The sequence below is a fragment of the Juglans regia genome, chromosome 5, assembly GCF_001411555.2.
Source record: "Juglans regia cultivar Chandler chromosome 5, Walnut 2.0, whole genome shotgun sequence".
NCBI classification, from domain to species: domain Eukaryota; kingdom Viridiplantae; phylum Streptophyta; class Magnoliopsida; order Fagales; family Juglandaceae; genus Juglans; species Juglans regia.
In genome coordinates, this window is record NC_049905.1 from 18607826 (window position 1) to 18623000 (window position 15175).

Sequence of the window (15175 nt, forward strand, 5' to 3'; positions counted from 1 at the left end):
GAGTAATGCTACTATGTCCCTATATTATGCCAACTTTTTTTTTTTGTTGTAGCACCATATTTAAAAAAAATTAAAAAATATATATTCAAAACAAAATGGTACTTGAAAATACAAAAAAAATAAAGACTAAAATCTTAAATTTTCTCTACCTTTTTATGTTTATGTTTTTTATTTTTTCTCAATGAGGCAAAATGAGTAGTTTAACTTGGGGGCATAAGAGCATTACTCATGCTAGATACAACTTTAATGTGAAGATATCTCGTGCGGTCATTTTGAAAACAAGTGAGGTCCATCATGAAAAAAATGAATCTTTTCATGTAAATTTTAGATGTGCTCAACTTTTTTTCAAAGGTACCACACAAAATTTATACATCATTAAACTGTACAAATCATTTTACTTTCCTTAGAGTACTCTCAATGGTTTATGTATCCTATCCTTTAAAATACATAATCAAAACTCACTTTTTTTATTTTACATATTAATTTTTATAATATATCATACATCAATTTATCTATTTTTTCTTTATATCATTTAAATGTTATATTATTTAATAGTTTGTTGGAAAAAAAAGTATGAGAGAGAAACTATTGTGAGAGACAAAGTACATGAAAAGAGAAAAAATAAATAAAATATTTTTACATTTATGTATAGTTCACGCTACATATAGCTAAACACTGTAGCAAAATAGAAAATAGATTTGAAAATACATGATCCGTTGGAGGTAGTTTTGAGCTACATTTCTTCAAATTTTACATAAAAATGGGTTTTACAAAACCCATTGTGAGTGCTGAAGCTTATACTAAAGAAAAATAATCCAATGAAGAGCTTATCATAATACACGTGTTCATCCTAACAAAAAAAGTAATGTTCGGTCAAAAGAGTGAGTATCATTAGTGAGTACGACAATTGGATGATTAGTGAGGATCATTAGTCAAAAAGGCAAATTGGATGATGAAAGCTTTTAATTAAATAGAGAACGAGTGAGGTTTAAGTACCTTTGCCTATGCAAGGGTATAAGTATCTTCTTGTGAGAGTCCTGAGTGTTTTCTTTGAGTACGTAGTAATGGAGGAAGAGGAGTTAGCAAGGAGATGGGAGAACCTTACATTGTCAATGGAGGAAAATGAAGTTTTCCTGGTTCCTCCTGATGAAGTGAAGGATTTACGTGGAAAGTTTTGCATTGTAGGGGGTGATGGCTAAAAAGGGTTTGAATAATGAAGGTTTCTGAGCGACCATGTCACAAATATGGAGATTGGAGGGATGAGTGAAATTCAAGGACTTGGGTAATCATCGATTCTTAATTGAGTTTCAGTTCCTTGCAGATAAGGACAGAGTCCTTAGTGGGCGTCCGTGGTTTTTTTATAGGAATTTAGTCTCCTTTCGAGAGCTTGATGAATCTATCCCTCTGAACATGGTGCAATTCTAGTTTGAACCTTTTTGGATTCAACTGCATGGGCTACCTCTGGCTATTATGAATGCAGAATTTGGTAAGAAGTTTGCTGCATCGATTGGTCATGTGATTCATGTTGATTCTGACTCAGATGGCATGGCATGGGGAAAGTGTATGAGGGTACGTGTGGCAGTTGATTTGAACAAACCTTTGTTACGTGGAAAATGGCTGCAGTTGGAGAACCATAATTTTTGGGTCTCAGTGAAGTATGAAAGATTGCAGCCCGTTTGTTTTCATTGTAGTATCTTGTCTCACAAAGCAAAATTGTGTCAATCATAGAGAGTTGTGATCATGATGGAGAATCCAAACCAATGCAGTTTGGACCATGGCTGAGAGCTCAACTGATGAACTCAAAGGTCTTTGAAGTTAGAAAGTACGGTGGTGCAACAGGGGACAAACACCATCCAAGGTGGCAGCAGGCTGAGGCCCCTGGAGGGACCCATCATGAGGAACCTAATTCTGGAAAGAAGCCTGATCAGGAGCAATTCACGGACCTCCCAACTAAGGCAGATGCTGAGATGAATAAGTCAAAAGGAAAATATGTTTGCTCTAAGGATGGTATTTTCCTAAAGGGGGAGGATTCAACTGCGACATTAGAGGGAGCTTTTTCAGCTTGTGATATGCAAACCGATCTTTTCGTTTTTTGAATCTGAGGTGGCTCTAGAGTAAGGTTTTCAAATCCAAGTGGGACGTGAGCCACTAAAATCTGATTTGGTAAGTGTTTCTAACCATGACACCCCTCCTTTAAGGGTTTCACCCCAAGAGCAGAATGTGTCTTCTGCCTCGGAGTTGGCAAAAATAAAGACTGAAATGCCCCAAAAGAAGAGGGCCACGTGGAAAAGAAAGGCTAGGGAGGTAAATAAAAATGGGTCAGTTAGTCTGAGAATGGCAACTCTAGATAGAAGGAAAATAGGAGTTAATACTCAAGTGGATGTAGTTGAACCCGATAAGAAAAAAAGAATTGTTACTAGTGTTGATGCAAATAGTTTTGAATCTGAGCTCCACCAACAACAATGATAGGCCTTAGTTGGAACTGTAGGGAGCTTGGGAACCCCCCGTACAGTTAGAGAACTTCACTTGTTAGTGAAGACTAAGTAGGCCAAGTTTGTTTTCTTGATGGAAAAAAATGTGGAAGGAGAAGGGTGGAAGAAGTGAGGAATAAATTGGGTTTTGACTCCAGCTTTGTAGTTGATAGTAAAGGTTTAAGTGGTGGTCTTGCGTTCTTGTGGAATAGTACTCTTGATTTCACACTTGAGTCTTTTTCTCAACACCATATTTCTATGAGCTTGAAACATGAAAGCTCAGCAAAAAGGGTGTTGTTTTCTGGTTTTGATGGCTCTCCAATTACTGCAAACAGGCCAGATAGTTAGAATTTATTGAGGATGATGAGACCTAAGATTGAGTAGGCACGATTTTCTTTTGGAGGTTTTAATGAAATCTTACATCATCATGAGAAGTATGGGGTAGCTTGTCGACCTTATCAACAAAAGGAATTGTTTAGAGAAACTGTGGATTTTTGTGGTTTAAGTGACTTAGGCTTTGTTGGGCCTAAGTTCACTTGGTGTAATAACAGAGAGGGAACTCAGTTCACCAATGAGAGAATTGACCGTGTTTTTGGGAATCTTTTGGGGACTGAATTGTTTGTTCACTGCAGTATTCAAGCCCTTGCAACCCAAACTTCAGACCATAGCCCTATTGTGATGTTTCTACAAAGTGGGAGGAGGGGTTTGCATCATGAGGGAAGGGGTAGGGAGAAGCTCTTCAGATTTGAAGGCAGTTGGAACTTACAAGAGGAGTGTAGTAGTCTAATCCAATCAAGTTGGTCAACCCAGTCTTCCAGTCTTCTCAGCAAGGCTTTTCTTTGAGCTCAGTTTAGAGAAATCTCAGCAAGTGCAGGGACTCTCTAGTTGCGTGGAGTAAATTTTCTCTTCATAAACAAAGGAAGGCCACACAGTCTAAGCTGAACTAGTTATCTTCTCTGCATAACTCTTAACAAGGGATCTAATACTATGAAAATCAAGAACCTTTAGAAGAATATTGATAGATTATTGAAAGAGGAAAATGTCAAATGGCAGGAAAGGGCCAAACATAATTGGTTGAGAGATGGAGATAGGAATTTTAAGTTTTTCCATAGGTGTGCTAACCAAAGAAGGAAGACTTATGAGATTACTAAACTGGTACTTGATGATGGTAGAATGATCAATGAAATGGAAGGAATTGCTGAGGTTTTCTGTTAGCATTACCTGGCCCTTTTCTCTTCTTTGAATCCTACTGGTCTTGAAGCATGCCTGTGTCAAATTTAGCCTAGAGTAATTGAGGCCATGAACAACAATCTCTCAAGTCCTTTCACACCTGAGGAAGTCGAGGAAGCATTGTTTCAGATGAACCCTCTGGGCTCTCTAGGCCCTAATGGTTTTTCAGCTATCTTCTACCAATCTCATTGGGGTGTGGTAGGAGGTGATGTCACAAAGGCTGTGTTAGAGGTCCTGAACCATGGAGGGGATATAGGATCCATCAATGACACTTTCATTGTTTTAATCCCCAAACTGAAAAGTCTTCAAACTGTACTAGATTTTAGACCCATCTTTCTTTGCAATGTGCTATATAAGATTGTATCAAAAGTGATGTCCAACAGACCTAACAGCATTCTTCCCCAGATCATTTCACCTACACATAGTGTTTTTGTTCCTGGTAGAATGATTCTAGACAATGTAATTGTTGCTTTCGAGGCTTTGCACTCAATGTCTACTAAAGGGAAAAGGCAACAAGTCCACATGGCTATTAAGTTGGACATGAGCAAGGCATATAATATGGTGGAATGGGTTTTTTTGAAAAAGGCTATGGTGAAGATGGGTTTCAATCCGAGATGGATCTCTCTGATTATGAAGTGTATATTCTCAGTTTTTTACTTAATCCTTATAAATGGGGTTCCTCAAGCAAGCTTTGTTCCATCTAGAGGGATTCGACAGGGGGATCCTTTCTCCCCCTATCAGTTTATACTTGTTTCTGAGGTCCTAAGCAGCTTATTGAATCATGCTGAAGCTGTGAAAGATATTCATGGCTTTCTTATTTGTAGGGGCAAATTAAGCATTAACCATCTTTTTTTTGCAGATGATAGTTTGCTATTTTGTAGAGCTAATGCAATGGAGTGGGCTACTCTTAACAAGTTGCTGGGCCTCTATGGAAATGCATCAAGACAGCAACTCAATAAGTCCAAGACTTCAATATTCTTTAGTGCCAATACAAGAAAAGCTACCAGAGACTATATCCTAAGTATTGCAGGAACTCGATCCACATCCTGCTATGAAAACTACATTGGCTTACTTGCTCTCATAGGTAGATCATGGCATGCTCTTTTAAAGGAATCTTGGACAGGATGAGAAGCAGGATTAGCAATTGGAAAACAAAGTTCCTATCACATCCAGGGAAGGAAATCTTACTTCAAGCTGTCATTCAAGCCCTGCCTACTTACTGTATGTGGGTTTTCAGATTGCCCAAGTCTTTGCTTCATGAAATTAATAGAGTAATGCATCGATTTTGGTGGGCCATATGAGTAATGAGAAGAAGGTGCATTGGGTTTCTTGAGGACAAATGGGGAAAGCAAAGGGGGCAGGTGGCTTGGGGTTTAGGGACTTTGAGATTTTCAATATGGCTTCACTAGCAAAACAAGGTTGGAGACTTATCCAATTTCCTGATTCACTAGCTGCCAAGGTTCTTAAAGTGAAGTATTTTTCCAACACTGATTTTCTTCAGGCCAAAGTGGGAGCTAGGCATTCTTTTATATGTAGAAGTCTTTGTACTACAAGAGATCTTATTGAGAAGGGTTCTATATGGAGGATAGGTAATGGTCAAGATACTAAAATCTAGAACTACAGGTGGCTGCATTGACCCTTAAGCTATATGGTCCAAACTCCTTATACATCATTAAATGTTATATTACTTTAGATGTGCAAATGAATTTTTTCATATAAATTTTAGATGTGCTCAACTTTTTTTCAAAGGTACCACACAAAATTTATACATCATTAAACTGTACAAATCATTTTACTTTCCTTATAACACTCTTAATGGTTTATGTATCCTATCATTTAAAATACATAATCAAAACTCACTTTTTCTATTTTGCATACTAATTTTTACAATATATCATACATCATTTTATCTATTTTTTCTTTACATCATTTAAATGTTATATTATTTAATAGTTTGCTGGAAAAAAGTACAAGGAGAGAGAAATTATTGTGGGAGACAAAGTACATGAAAAGAGAAAAAATAAATAAAATATTATTACATTTGTGTATAGTTCACGCTACATATAGCTAAACACTGTAGCAAAATGGAAAATAGACTTGAAAATACATGATCCGTTGAAGGCAGTTTTGAGCTACTTTTCTTCAAATTTTACATAAAAATGGGTTTTACAAAATCTATTGGGAGTGCTAAAGCTTATGCTCTAAAGAAAAATAATCCAATGAAGATCTTATCATAATACATGTGTTCATCCTAACAAAAAAATTACTGTTCGGTCAAAAGAGTGAGTATCATTAGTGAGTACAACAATTGGATGATTAGTGAGAATCATTAGTAAAAAAGGCAAATTGGATGATGAAAGCTTTTAATTAAATAGAGAACGAGTGAGGTTTGAGTACCCTTGCCTGTGCAAGGGTGTAAGTATCTTCTTGTGAGAATCTTGAGTGTTTTCTTTGAGTGCGTAGTAATGGAGGAAGAGGAGCTAGCATGGAGATGGGAGAACCTTACATTGTCAAAGGAGGAAAATGTAGTTTTCTTGGTTCCTCCTGATGAAGTGAATGATGTTTTACGTGGAAAGTTTTGCATTGTAGGGGGTGATGACTAAGAAGGGTTTGAATAATGAAGCTTTCTGAGCGACCATGTCACAAATATGGAGATTGGAGGGATGAGTGAAATTCAAGGACTTGGGTGATCATCGATTCTTAATTGAGTTTAAGTTCCTTGCATATAAGGATAGAGTTCTTGGTGGGCGTTTGTGGTTTTTTTATAGGAATCTAGTCTCCTTTCGAGAGCTTGATGAATCTATCCCTCTGAACATGGTGCAATTCTAGTTTGAACATTTTTGGATTCAACTACATGGGCTACCTCTGGCTGTTATGAATGCAGATTTTGGTAAGAAGTTTGCTTCATCGACTGGCCATGTGATTCGTGTTGATTCTAACTCGGATGGCATGGCATGGGGAAAGTGTATGAGGGTACGTTTGGCAGTTGATTTGAACAAACCTTTGTTACTGTAGCCCCGCATACTGTAGCTGCGACACTGTTCATTCATGGGTATTTTTGGAAGATATGACCTTATTTTGGCTAGAGTTTTACTTAAGTTTTGGTTTAAATACTCTTTGTAGCCTCGTTTTTATTAGTTTATAAAATTTGATAAATTTATTCATTGTGAGTTGAGTTTATCTCCTATTGTTTTTTATTGAACTTTTGAACTTATCAAAGATAAATCACAACCTTTGTAGCTTTCTTCCTTGTAATCTGGGTTCTTGAGATGAGTTCTTCAACGAGTCTAGATTTTAATATAATCTACACTTTGGTTCCCATTACTGGGGCCAGGACAAACTTATATGGTTAGGGATAAAGGATGGTCAGTTTACAGTGAAAAGTACATATCACGAGCAGAAGGAGCTATGGGAATTGCATATGGGTGAGACTTTTCATCGAGCTAAAAGTTTTAAGGATTGGACCTGTTGTTGGAAGTTTCAGATTCCAAATGTTACTAAAGTTTTCATGTGGAGAGTTTGTCTTGAGTGACTACCTACTCGACTGAACCTATATAAGAAAAACATTGTTGATTCCCCTCTGTGTCCTATTTGTTGTAGAGAAGATGAGTCAACCACTCATGCTTTATGGATCTGCTCATCAGCCAAGGGTCTAAAGTTTTTCAAGAAGGATCTAACTCTGTAGGATGTTTCAAAGAATTGGTGGAACATTTTACTTCTACATTTGATCAAACGTTGATGGAGCTATTTTCCATGACAGCTAGATGCATTTGGTTGAAAAGGAATAAGATGATTTTTGAGAATTCCTTTATGCATCCCACGCAGGTTGCAAGACAGGCAGCCATTTCTTTGGCAGATTTTAAGGCTGTATAGATTGGCTCAAAGAAAGTGATCCAATAGCCACAAGACCATATTTCTGTATGGGTTCCTCCTCCAGTGAACATCATCAAAATTAATTGGGATGCAGCCCTGAGTGTTACTAAAAACAGAATTGGGATTGGCTTGGTGGCTCGTGACCATGAGGGCTCCATTTTGGCTACAAAAAAGCTGTCAAAATTTGGTGTATTGGATCCCCTATTAGCTGAGTTGGAATGACAAAGGAAATGGGGCAGCAATCTGTTATTCTAGAAGGTGACTCTCAAATTGTAATTCAAGGCCTCCAAAAGCATATTGATCGTTGGGATAACATGGGGTTGGTCTTACATGATACTAAAGCAATGTTGTCTAGTTTTAAGAAATGACATGTGACTTTTGTAAGAATAAGTGACAACCAGGTTGCTCACTATCTAGCTAATGATTTCCTTGAGCTAGCTGAGGATATGATTGAACTGGTAGATTAATCCAGTTTTGTACAACCCACCATGTTAGTACAACCCCCGGCGCCTACAGATGACTGAGAAAAGTTTTCTATTTTATATATATATATATAGAAAATGATACTTGGCCCTATGATTTCGATCCCTCAAAATTACCGATCAAGTATTTTAATTTTTTTTAATAGTTAAAGAATTAACTATTAATAAAGTTGTGGAATAACTATTAGTAAACTTGTTCTTTTAATATTAAATGGAATAATTAGAGCACTCTCATTGGATTCGTTAAAAGTTAAATCTATTGAGTATTTAGCTATTAAAGAGGAAAATATGCTCACAATGGTTAATTATTTCAAATTTAAAGGTTACTCTATATACTTCAAATAAATATTTTATTAATTATTTCTCTCTTCCTTTCTTTTTATCACATATTTTATCACAATTGGTATATTAATTTGAGTTAGTGATATATTAATTTAATAAGAATATGATTATTAATTAATATTTAATAGGTAAAATATGATAAAATAAAATAAATTAATAATTAAAAAAATTAAATATTTTTAAAATTATTAATTATTATATAATGAATAAATATATAATCTAATGTGGAGATTTGATGTGAATAACTAAAACGAAATTTATCTTATATTATTTTATTGTTATATAATGAAAAAATAGCTATTCCAATATGAAAATTTATGTGAATGAAATAGTTAAAAGTTAAATTTATCTTATATTCATAAAAAATATCCTTAATTTTGACTAATCTAACGAGAGTGATCTAAATACTTTCCGAACCCAAACGAAAGCTAAGGCGGGAAGGATTCAAAATTTGAGATTCAAAAATCCACAAAATAGACGTTATGTAAATTTCCCATAAAACTTCCCTATTCCAATTGCGCCACTTTTCCATTGCCAATCACTTTCTCGCCAAGGAAAAACAATCGTTCTCTAGGCTCTGCCTTCCTTCTGATTTCTTTCCTTCTCTTTCTAAGGTCACGATTCTAACCGTTCCTATGTCTAATTCTTGAGAATTTCATAGTTCGTATATTTTTGTGTAATTTTTATTTTCTACAGATCGAGTTAGCGAAGCAGCGAACGATAGTGTTTCTCTCGGAGCAGAGCCTAACCGGAGTGAGAGATGGGACAGATCCAGTACTCAGAGAAGTACTTCGATGACACTTACGAGTACCGGTACTTGCCTTTTCAATTTCTCTCATTATTCTTCTTTTTTCGTGGATTTTTTCATTTTTTGGTTTCCTCTTGGTAATGAAATATGGCGGAATCTTGTCCCTGATTGTTCGTACAGGCATGTTGTGCTTCCCCCAGAAGTTGCGAAATTGCTGCCCAAGAGTCGCCTCCTCTCTGAGGTGAGTAACTAGGGTTTTTGAGAATTTTACATTTTTTTTCTTGTCTAGAAACCACAATACACCGCCACACCATTAACAATCAGCATGACCTTCAAATTAAACGCTAAGTCAAGACAAAATTGAGGCCGATCGGATCGAAACAACGATTCCATCCGGATATTTTTCGAATTAATCTTAAATCTGATTTTGTAATTTTCTTTTGAGTTGATACACTGAATATATTAACTCCACAAATTATTAGATTTTATTTGACGTGAGTCTAATGGCATATTTAAATACTTGAGTTCGTCCTCATGTCTAGTTTACAGGGCCTGTTGGGGGTTTTTATATTAGCATGTATTCTCTTTGTTTGGGAAACGGTATTTTTTCCCTTTTTCTCTTATTTTAAACAAGTTCAGAGTAATCGGACATGCTATGATTACTGAATGCTTTGGACTTTGCGATTTTGATCATTGCTTTCAGAATGAATGGCGTGCGATTGGGGTTCAGCAGAGCCGTGGGTGGGTTCACTATGCAATTCATCGCCCGGAGCCACATATCATGCTCTTCAGGAGGCCTCTCAACTATCAGCAGCAGCAGGAGAATCAGGCTCAGCAGAACGTGCTTGTTAAGTGATCATTGTTTCATGCCAGTTGCTTTTCATATCTTCAAGTGAAATGAATGAATGACTAAGGATGATGGTTTATGTTTGCATGTTTGAACTTGGCTTCGTGTCTGTATCAATAATTCTCCTGTTTGGGGAATTTTATAGTTGTCATTGGCACTGCATAGAAATATGTTAGTTTACCGCTGGTTTACTTTTTAGTGTGGGTTTTGTTTCATTGGTGGGTTTTAATTATGTTGTTTCTATGCACTCTGTGGTTTTGGTCTTTCTTAGCTGGAGATAAAAAGCAATAGATTAGTGTTTTTATGCTTCTAATGTTGTTTTTGAACTTATTTTACAATAGATGGTTCGTATATGGCCTTTGTGTAAAAATTGTGTGTTTTGAAAAACAAAGAACAATTACTTGTAACATTAAATTGATCTTGAGGAAATTTAAGGGTAATGTAACTCTGGTTCAGCTTGGCTCATTAGTATATGCTTCCGCATTTCATTTGGTCCATTAATTTTCTCTTGAGTTTTGACGAAAAGCATTGATGCATATGGGTATTATCTGGATGTTGATTCCTTGGTATTATTTATTTGTCTTCTAAGCTGATGTTGGCTGAACATAGTAAGTGAGTGTTAACCAGTGAAAATTTATGATTCTCTATGAGATCAACGAGCCAAAGGTTGGCTTTTACTACAGAAATGATGAGATTCTAGGTTTGTTCTCATAATTTCTGTCGTACATGCTACCTTTGGATAGAAGATAGCTATAGCTTTATTTTTTTAACATTAATTTCTGTGTTTTCACTTTTCATTTACCAGGATTTTTAATTGATAATTTACATGCTTATTCCATCAGACTAATACATGTATCTTCTTGACACATTCATTGATTTATTTCAGTATCATTTTAACTGATGCCATATGACATATTCTATAATTCAATGGCCATGCTTTTTCCAAATTTGGAGAACTTTAAAATCCTTTTCTTGATTATGTAATGTTTAATTGGGATGAGACTTGGATGGCGAGTATGTATTGTGTTTGCAATTACCAGGATATTTAAATATTCTGTAGATTTGGGTAGCCTATCCCACTAGGGATTTGATGTTCACTTCTGCCTCAATTATATCTGTGCTTGCTGCTGGAACCACAGAGACCAGCTGTGATGGATTCTGAGCTTGATGACAGGGTTACTGCTTCCTTGAGCTTGTCTCTTGAACATTGGGTTACTGTTTCTTTCGGCTTGTCATATGGACATTTCTATACCAACCTGAATATACTGGACCTCAACTACTTAATGGGATACTCTGGTAAAAAGCATTATGACACGGGTAAAGCGTATTATATATTTTTTTTAAAATAAAAGTTGGTGGAAAAGTAAAATGAACACCAAAGTTGAAAGCTTTTTACTGTAAAGGGGAAAAAACTGGTTTCATTTCAAATTATCGGACAAGAAAAAAGTTTATGTATAGTTATTTTTGCTTATTCTTTTTCTTTTGTATACTCACTAATATGATTGATTGCATCATTTTTTTAATATAAAATAATTATTTTAATCAATTATATCAATAAAATATATAAAAAATATGTAAAAGTGACTATATATAACGAAACTCTTATAAAACCCCATTGCCTGCATCACGTAACGTCCGATCAGCTGCATCTTCAACTAAGTATTAGAAGGTTGGATGTTGATAAGCAGATAAATCTGATATAGGAAAAAATATAGAATGAACAAATAAATTTATTTATTTATTTTGGAACCCACTGTGATCTAGATCTCTGAGAAACATGTTGCTTTTGAATCATATATTTTTCATTAACTTACCAACTTTCTATTTAATGTTGTAACCAACTTTCTTACCCTACAACTCTTGAAACTTCTAAATTCATTCGAGAAATGTTACATACACAAAGAGTATACAAAAATAAATATATAAATTGATGTAGTTTTATGTGGTTCGTTATATTTATTTTACAATAAAAATAATTTTATAATATGTTGTATTATATCAAATCACATCAATTTGTAAATTTATTTTTATGTAATTCCTTTACAATTAAAATATTTTTCAATTCATTACTATAAGTTCGTATATCATCATTTCATGTTCACTATCCTCTTATATTTATAAAATGGAGTTTTGAGAATTATTTGTAACACTCAAAATATTGAACCGGATGATATTAAGCTTTTGAAGAGTTAGTTTTTTATATTACGATTTTTTAATTCTCTTGGTTTTTTATTATAATTTTATATTATTTAATATATATAAATTTTCTCTCAATTATTTCGTTGCACCGCGTTGAATATCCTATAGTACATTGCCGATAATAAAACAACTTTGGATCTCTATTATTTTAATGGAGTTTTTATTATTTGCTAAAGAAAAAGTAGAAATGTGCTGTTTGGAGCTATATATATGGTTTAATAAATTGAATAAATCTTTTTTTGAAAAGATAAATAACTAATTGAATAAATATTTATATATAAATTTATTATTTTTTATTTTTTTCGCAGGATGAATATAATAACTCTATAAAATTAGCTAATAGCTATTTTGCTACTTCCCCGAGTCTGGCCGATTCGCGTCAACCCGCGGCCCTTCAGTTCTGTGACGCTCCGAACTGATCCAATCCTCTTCGTATGGTTCAATCCGTACGAGGTTAACTCGTTTTCCCGATGTCTTCTGATGCGACTCCTTTGTGATTCAATATATGCTTGGTGCTATGTCGTTCCCCTTAGGGTTCCTTTTCGATTGCTTTTTGTTACTGATTTCCATTTCTTGTCGCAAAGCACGGTGAATTGGATGCACCATTTTTTTTTATTTTTTTGCTTGGAGACGCATACAATCTGTGAGTGTTTTAGCATAATTTTAATATTTACATATCGTTTAATCAGTCATGGTTGACAGCTTTGATTTGTTTTTTTTTTTGCTGATTTACACCGTTCTGATTATCTTACTCTTCTGGCTCCTTGCAGCAATTTTTGTTTCTCGAATATGTTCAATTTTGTGTGGGTTAGAGGGTTTCTCTGCAATTACTGCAAGAATACCTTGCTTACAAACTGTAATTAGTGAACATTTCTGGAAAATTACTGGCAATTTTTGCCTTTGGTGGATAATCAACCGGATCATCACCTGATACCGTTACCCATTCTAGCTGAAGACCTAACTTTGCTATCTGTTTGCATTGTTATGCATATATGAATGCGTGTGTGTATGCATATTTGTATATATAGACACTAGCTACAAAATACTGTCTTGCAAACACAATTTTACTCTTATGCCTTTCCTAGTGACTAGTGATTCCATGCTGTCTAAATGAACACGTATTTTTGTTTTCAAACTTTGGTTGATGGATGCACTTAACAGGTCTTTTCTCGTTCATTTTTTCAGGTCATATTTTTAATTAGTTGTTGTAACATTCATGTCGAGAGCTCGCAATGCCATTGTTGCCGCTAGCTTAGTAGCTTTTGCAGCTGCAGGCTTGGCATTTCCCTTTTACATGGCGTAAGTAAATTGCTTTTTGTACTGGTAAAGAGTTTTATTTGGTTGCATCAGTTAGAATAACATCAATTGTATAATTCAGGTCATCTAGAAAGCCTGTCATTGACCCATCAAGGCCTCTGCCACCCCAGGCAACATTTCGAGGGCCTTATATAAACACTGGCTCACGCGATGTTGGACCCGACCACCAGACTTACCAGAAGAAATGATTCATATTGTTTTGGACCTTCTCTTGGTGTAAGCAAAAAATGTGCTCATTTATGTGCGTTTTGTATATGAATCTGTTACTCTTTCAGACTAGACATTATCAGATTAGATCATTTTGGATTCTGGGTCAGGGATGTCTGCATGGTTTACCTGAGCTAAATGAGCAGGGCATAAGATTTAATATCGTGACCCTGCATTCTACTGGAGCAGGCAATTTACTGGGAGTATAAGATTTCTTTTTTAATTGGGGCAGATAGGTGAAAATATGTATGAGATAGACCATCCATTACAGATTTTACTGCTACGATTAGAATACAATAAATTATCTTTCATATTGCTCCTAAAAAAAAAAAATAGGGTCGAGCACTCAATCTTGGGGGTTGTCTGCTTGGGTGCTGTATGTTGGCCTGTGCTTCTGCTAGAAAGAAAAGTTTGGTTTATGGTATATAACTGTCTTTTCTTTTTCTTTTCTTGTAAATGAAGAAGTTTTCCATTAATGAAGAAACAAAGAATCAGCTAGTACAAGAAGAGGCTGAATACTATCTGATATAGATTCCATACAGACTCTATGACTGACTAAATCAAAGCAATTTTTGCCAGAGCATGTGCTACTTGATTTCCTTCACGTTTGACATGAGTAATTCTCCAATGCTGCAGATAAGATAACATTCTACGAGTTTCTTGAACAATTTGGCCAATGATACTTAAAATCTTCAAGATCTCTCTGTAAAGCTACCTCCACATGTTTAGCATCCCCTTCAAAAGCAACATTGCTGAATCCAATATGGGTTAACCACCAAAACTATCCCAATATGCTGGATATGTAATGTATGCTCTCTCTCTCTCTCTCTCGTCCCCACTTGTTTATTTTTTTGGTTAGTTAGCCATCGTAGCCATGTTTTGATTCAAAATGGAATCGGGAGTGGGCCATTTGAATTGATATCTGGTTGGTATTGTAGTTGAGCTGTGGATGCTGGGTTCCATGGAACTGAACCCCCATTCGGATGAAGCTTTATGAAAGTCATAGACTCATAGGTTAGATGCTTGTGGTCCTGTGGAGGTGTTGAATATTACAAGAACAGGATAGCAGGCTTGTTTGGATTCGAGTTAATTTCATTTTATCTCATCTAATTATTATAAATTTTTAAAATTTTTAAATAAAATATAATAAATAATTTAATTTTTTTAAATTTAAAAATAAATTAATATTAAAAAATTATATTCTAATAATAATTTATTTAATTTATAACTCTCATCTCCTCTCCCTTGCTCACTATTCAAACCTCCCAAGGAATTAAAAGGGTTATTGTTATCTGTCTCGACTCCAATTCCAAACACATTGTCAAACACGTACTTTGCTATAAGCCAATACATCCATCTCGGAGTATCAAAGCTCTTTTTGTTTCTTGTTTTCCTTTTTCCTCTGATTTTGTCTTTGGTCGGCAGCAGTTTCATTCGGCTAATATTAGATACTTGTGCA

The 15175-nt window shown here is 35.1% G+C and overlaps 2 protein-coding genes across 5 annotated transcripts; both read left to right on the plus strand.

Annotated features, from left to right (window-relative positions):
* Positions 1 to 8892: 8892 nt before the first annotated feature.
* Positions 8893 to 10259, plus strand: LOC109001052 (cyclin-dependent kinases regulatory subunit 1). Its single transcript, XM_018978164.2, has 4 exons — positions 8893 to 9012; positions 9095 to 9211; positions 9327 to 9387; positions 9850 to 10259. Exons 2-4 carry the CDS (start codon positions 9159 to 9161, stop codon positions 10000 to 10002), a joined length of 267 nt encoding a protein of 88 aa, XP_018833709.1. The 5' UTR covers positions 8893 to 9012; positions 9095 to 9158; the 3' UTR covers positions 10003 to 10259.
* Positions 10260 to 12530: 2271 nt separating this feature from the next.
* LOC109001072 lies at positions 12531 to 14788 on the plus strand. 4 transcript variants are annotated; one of them, XM_035690233.1, is made up of 4 exons: positions 12531 to 12645; positions 13378 to 13491; positions 13571 to 13725; positions 14353 to 14788. In XM_035690233.1, exons 2-3 carry the CDS (start codon positions 13409 to 13411, stop codon positions 13695 to 13697), a joined length of 210 nt encoding a protein of 69 aa, XP_035546126.1. In that variant the 5' UTR covers positions 12531 to 12645; positions 13378 to 13408; the 3' UTR covers positions 13698 to 13725; positions 14353 to 14788. The 4 variants fall into 4 exon arrangements, with proteins under 4 accessions (XP_035546126.1, XP_018833739.1, XP_018833738.1 ...); XM_018978194.2 differs by lacking the exon at positions 14353 to 14788 and having other exon boundaries at positions 12531 to 12704; positions 13571 to 14115; XM_018978193.2 differs by lacking the exon at positions 14353 to 14788 and having other exon boundaries at positions 13571 to 14115.
* Positions 14789 to 15175: the final 387 nt, after the last annotated feature.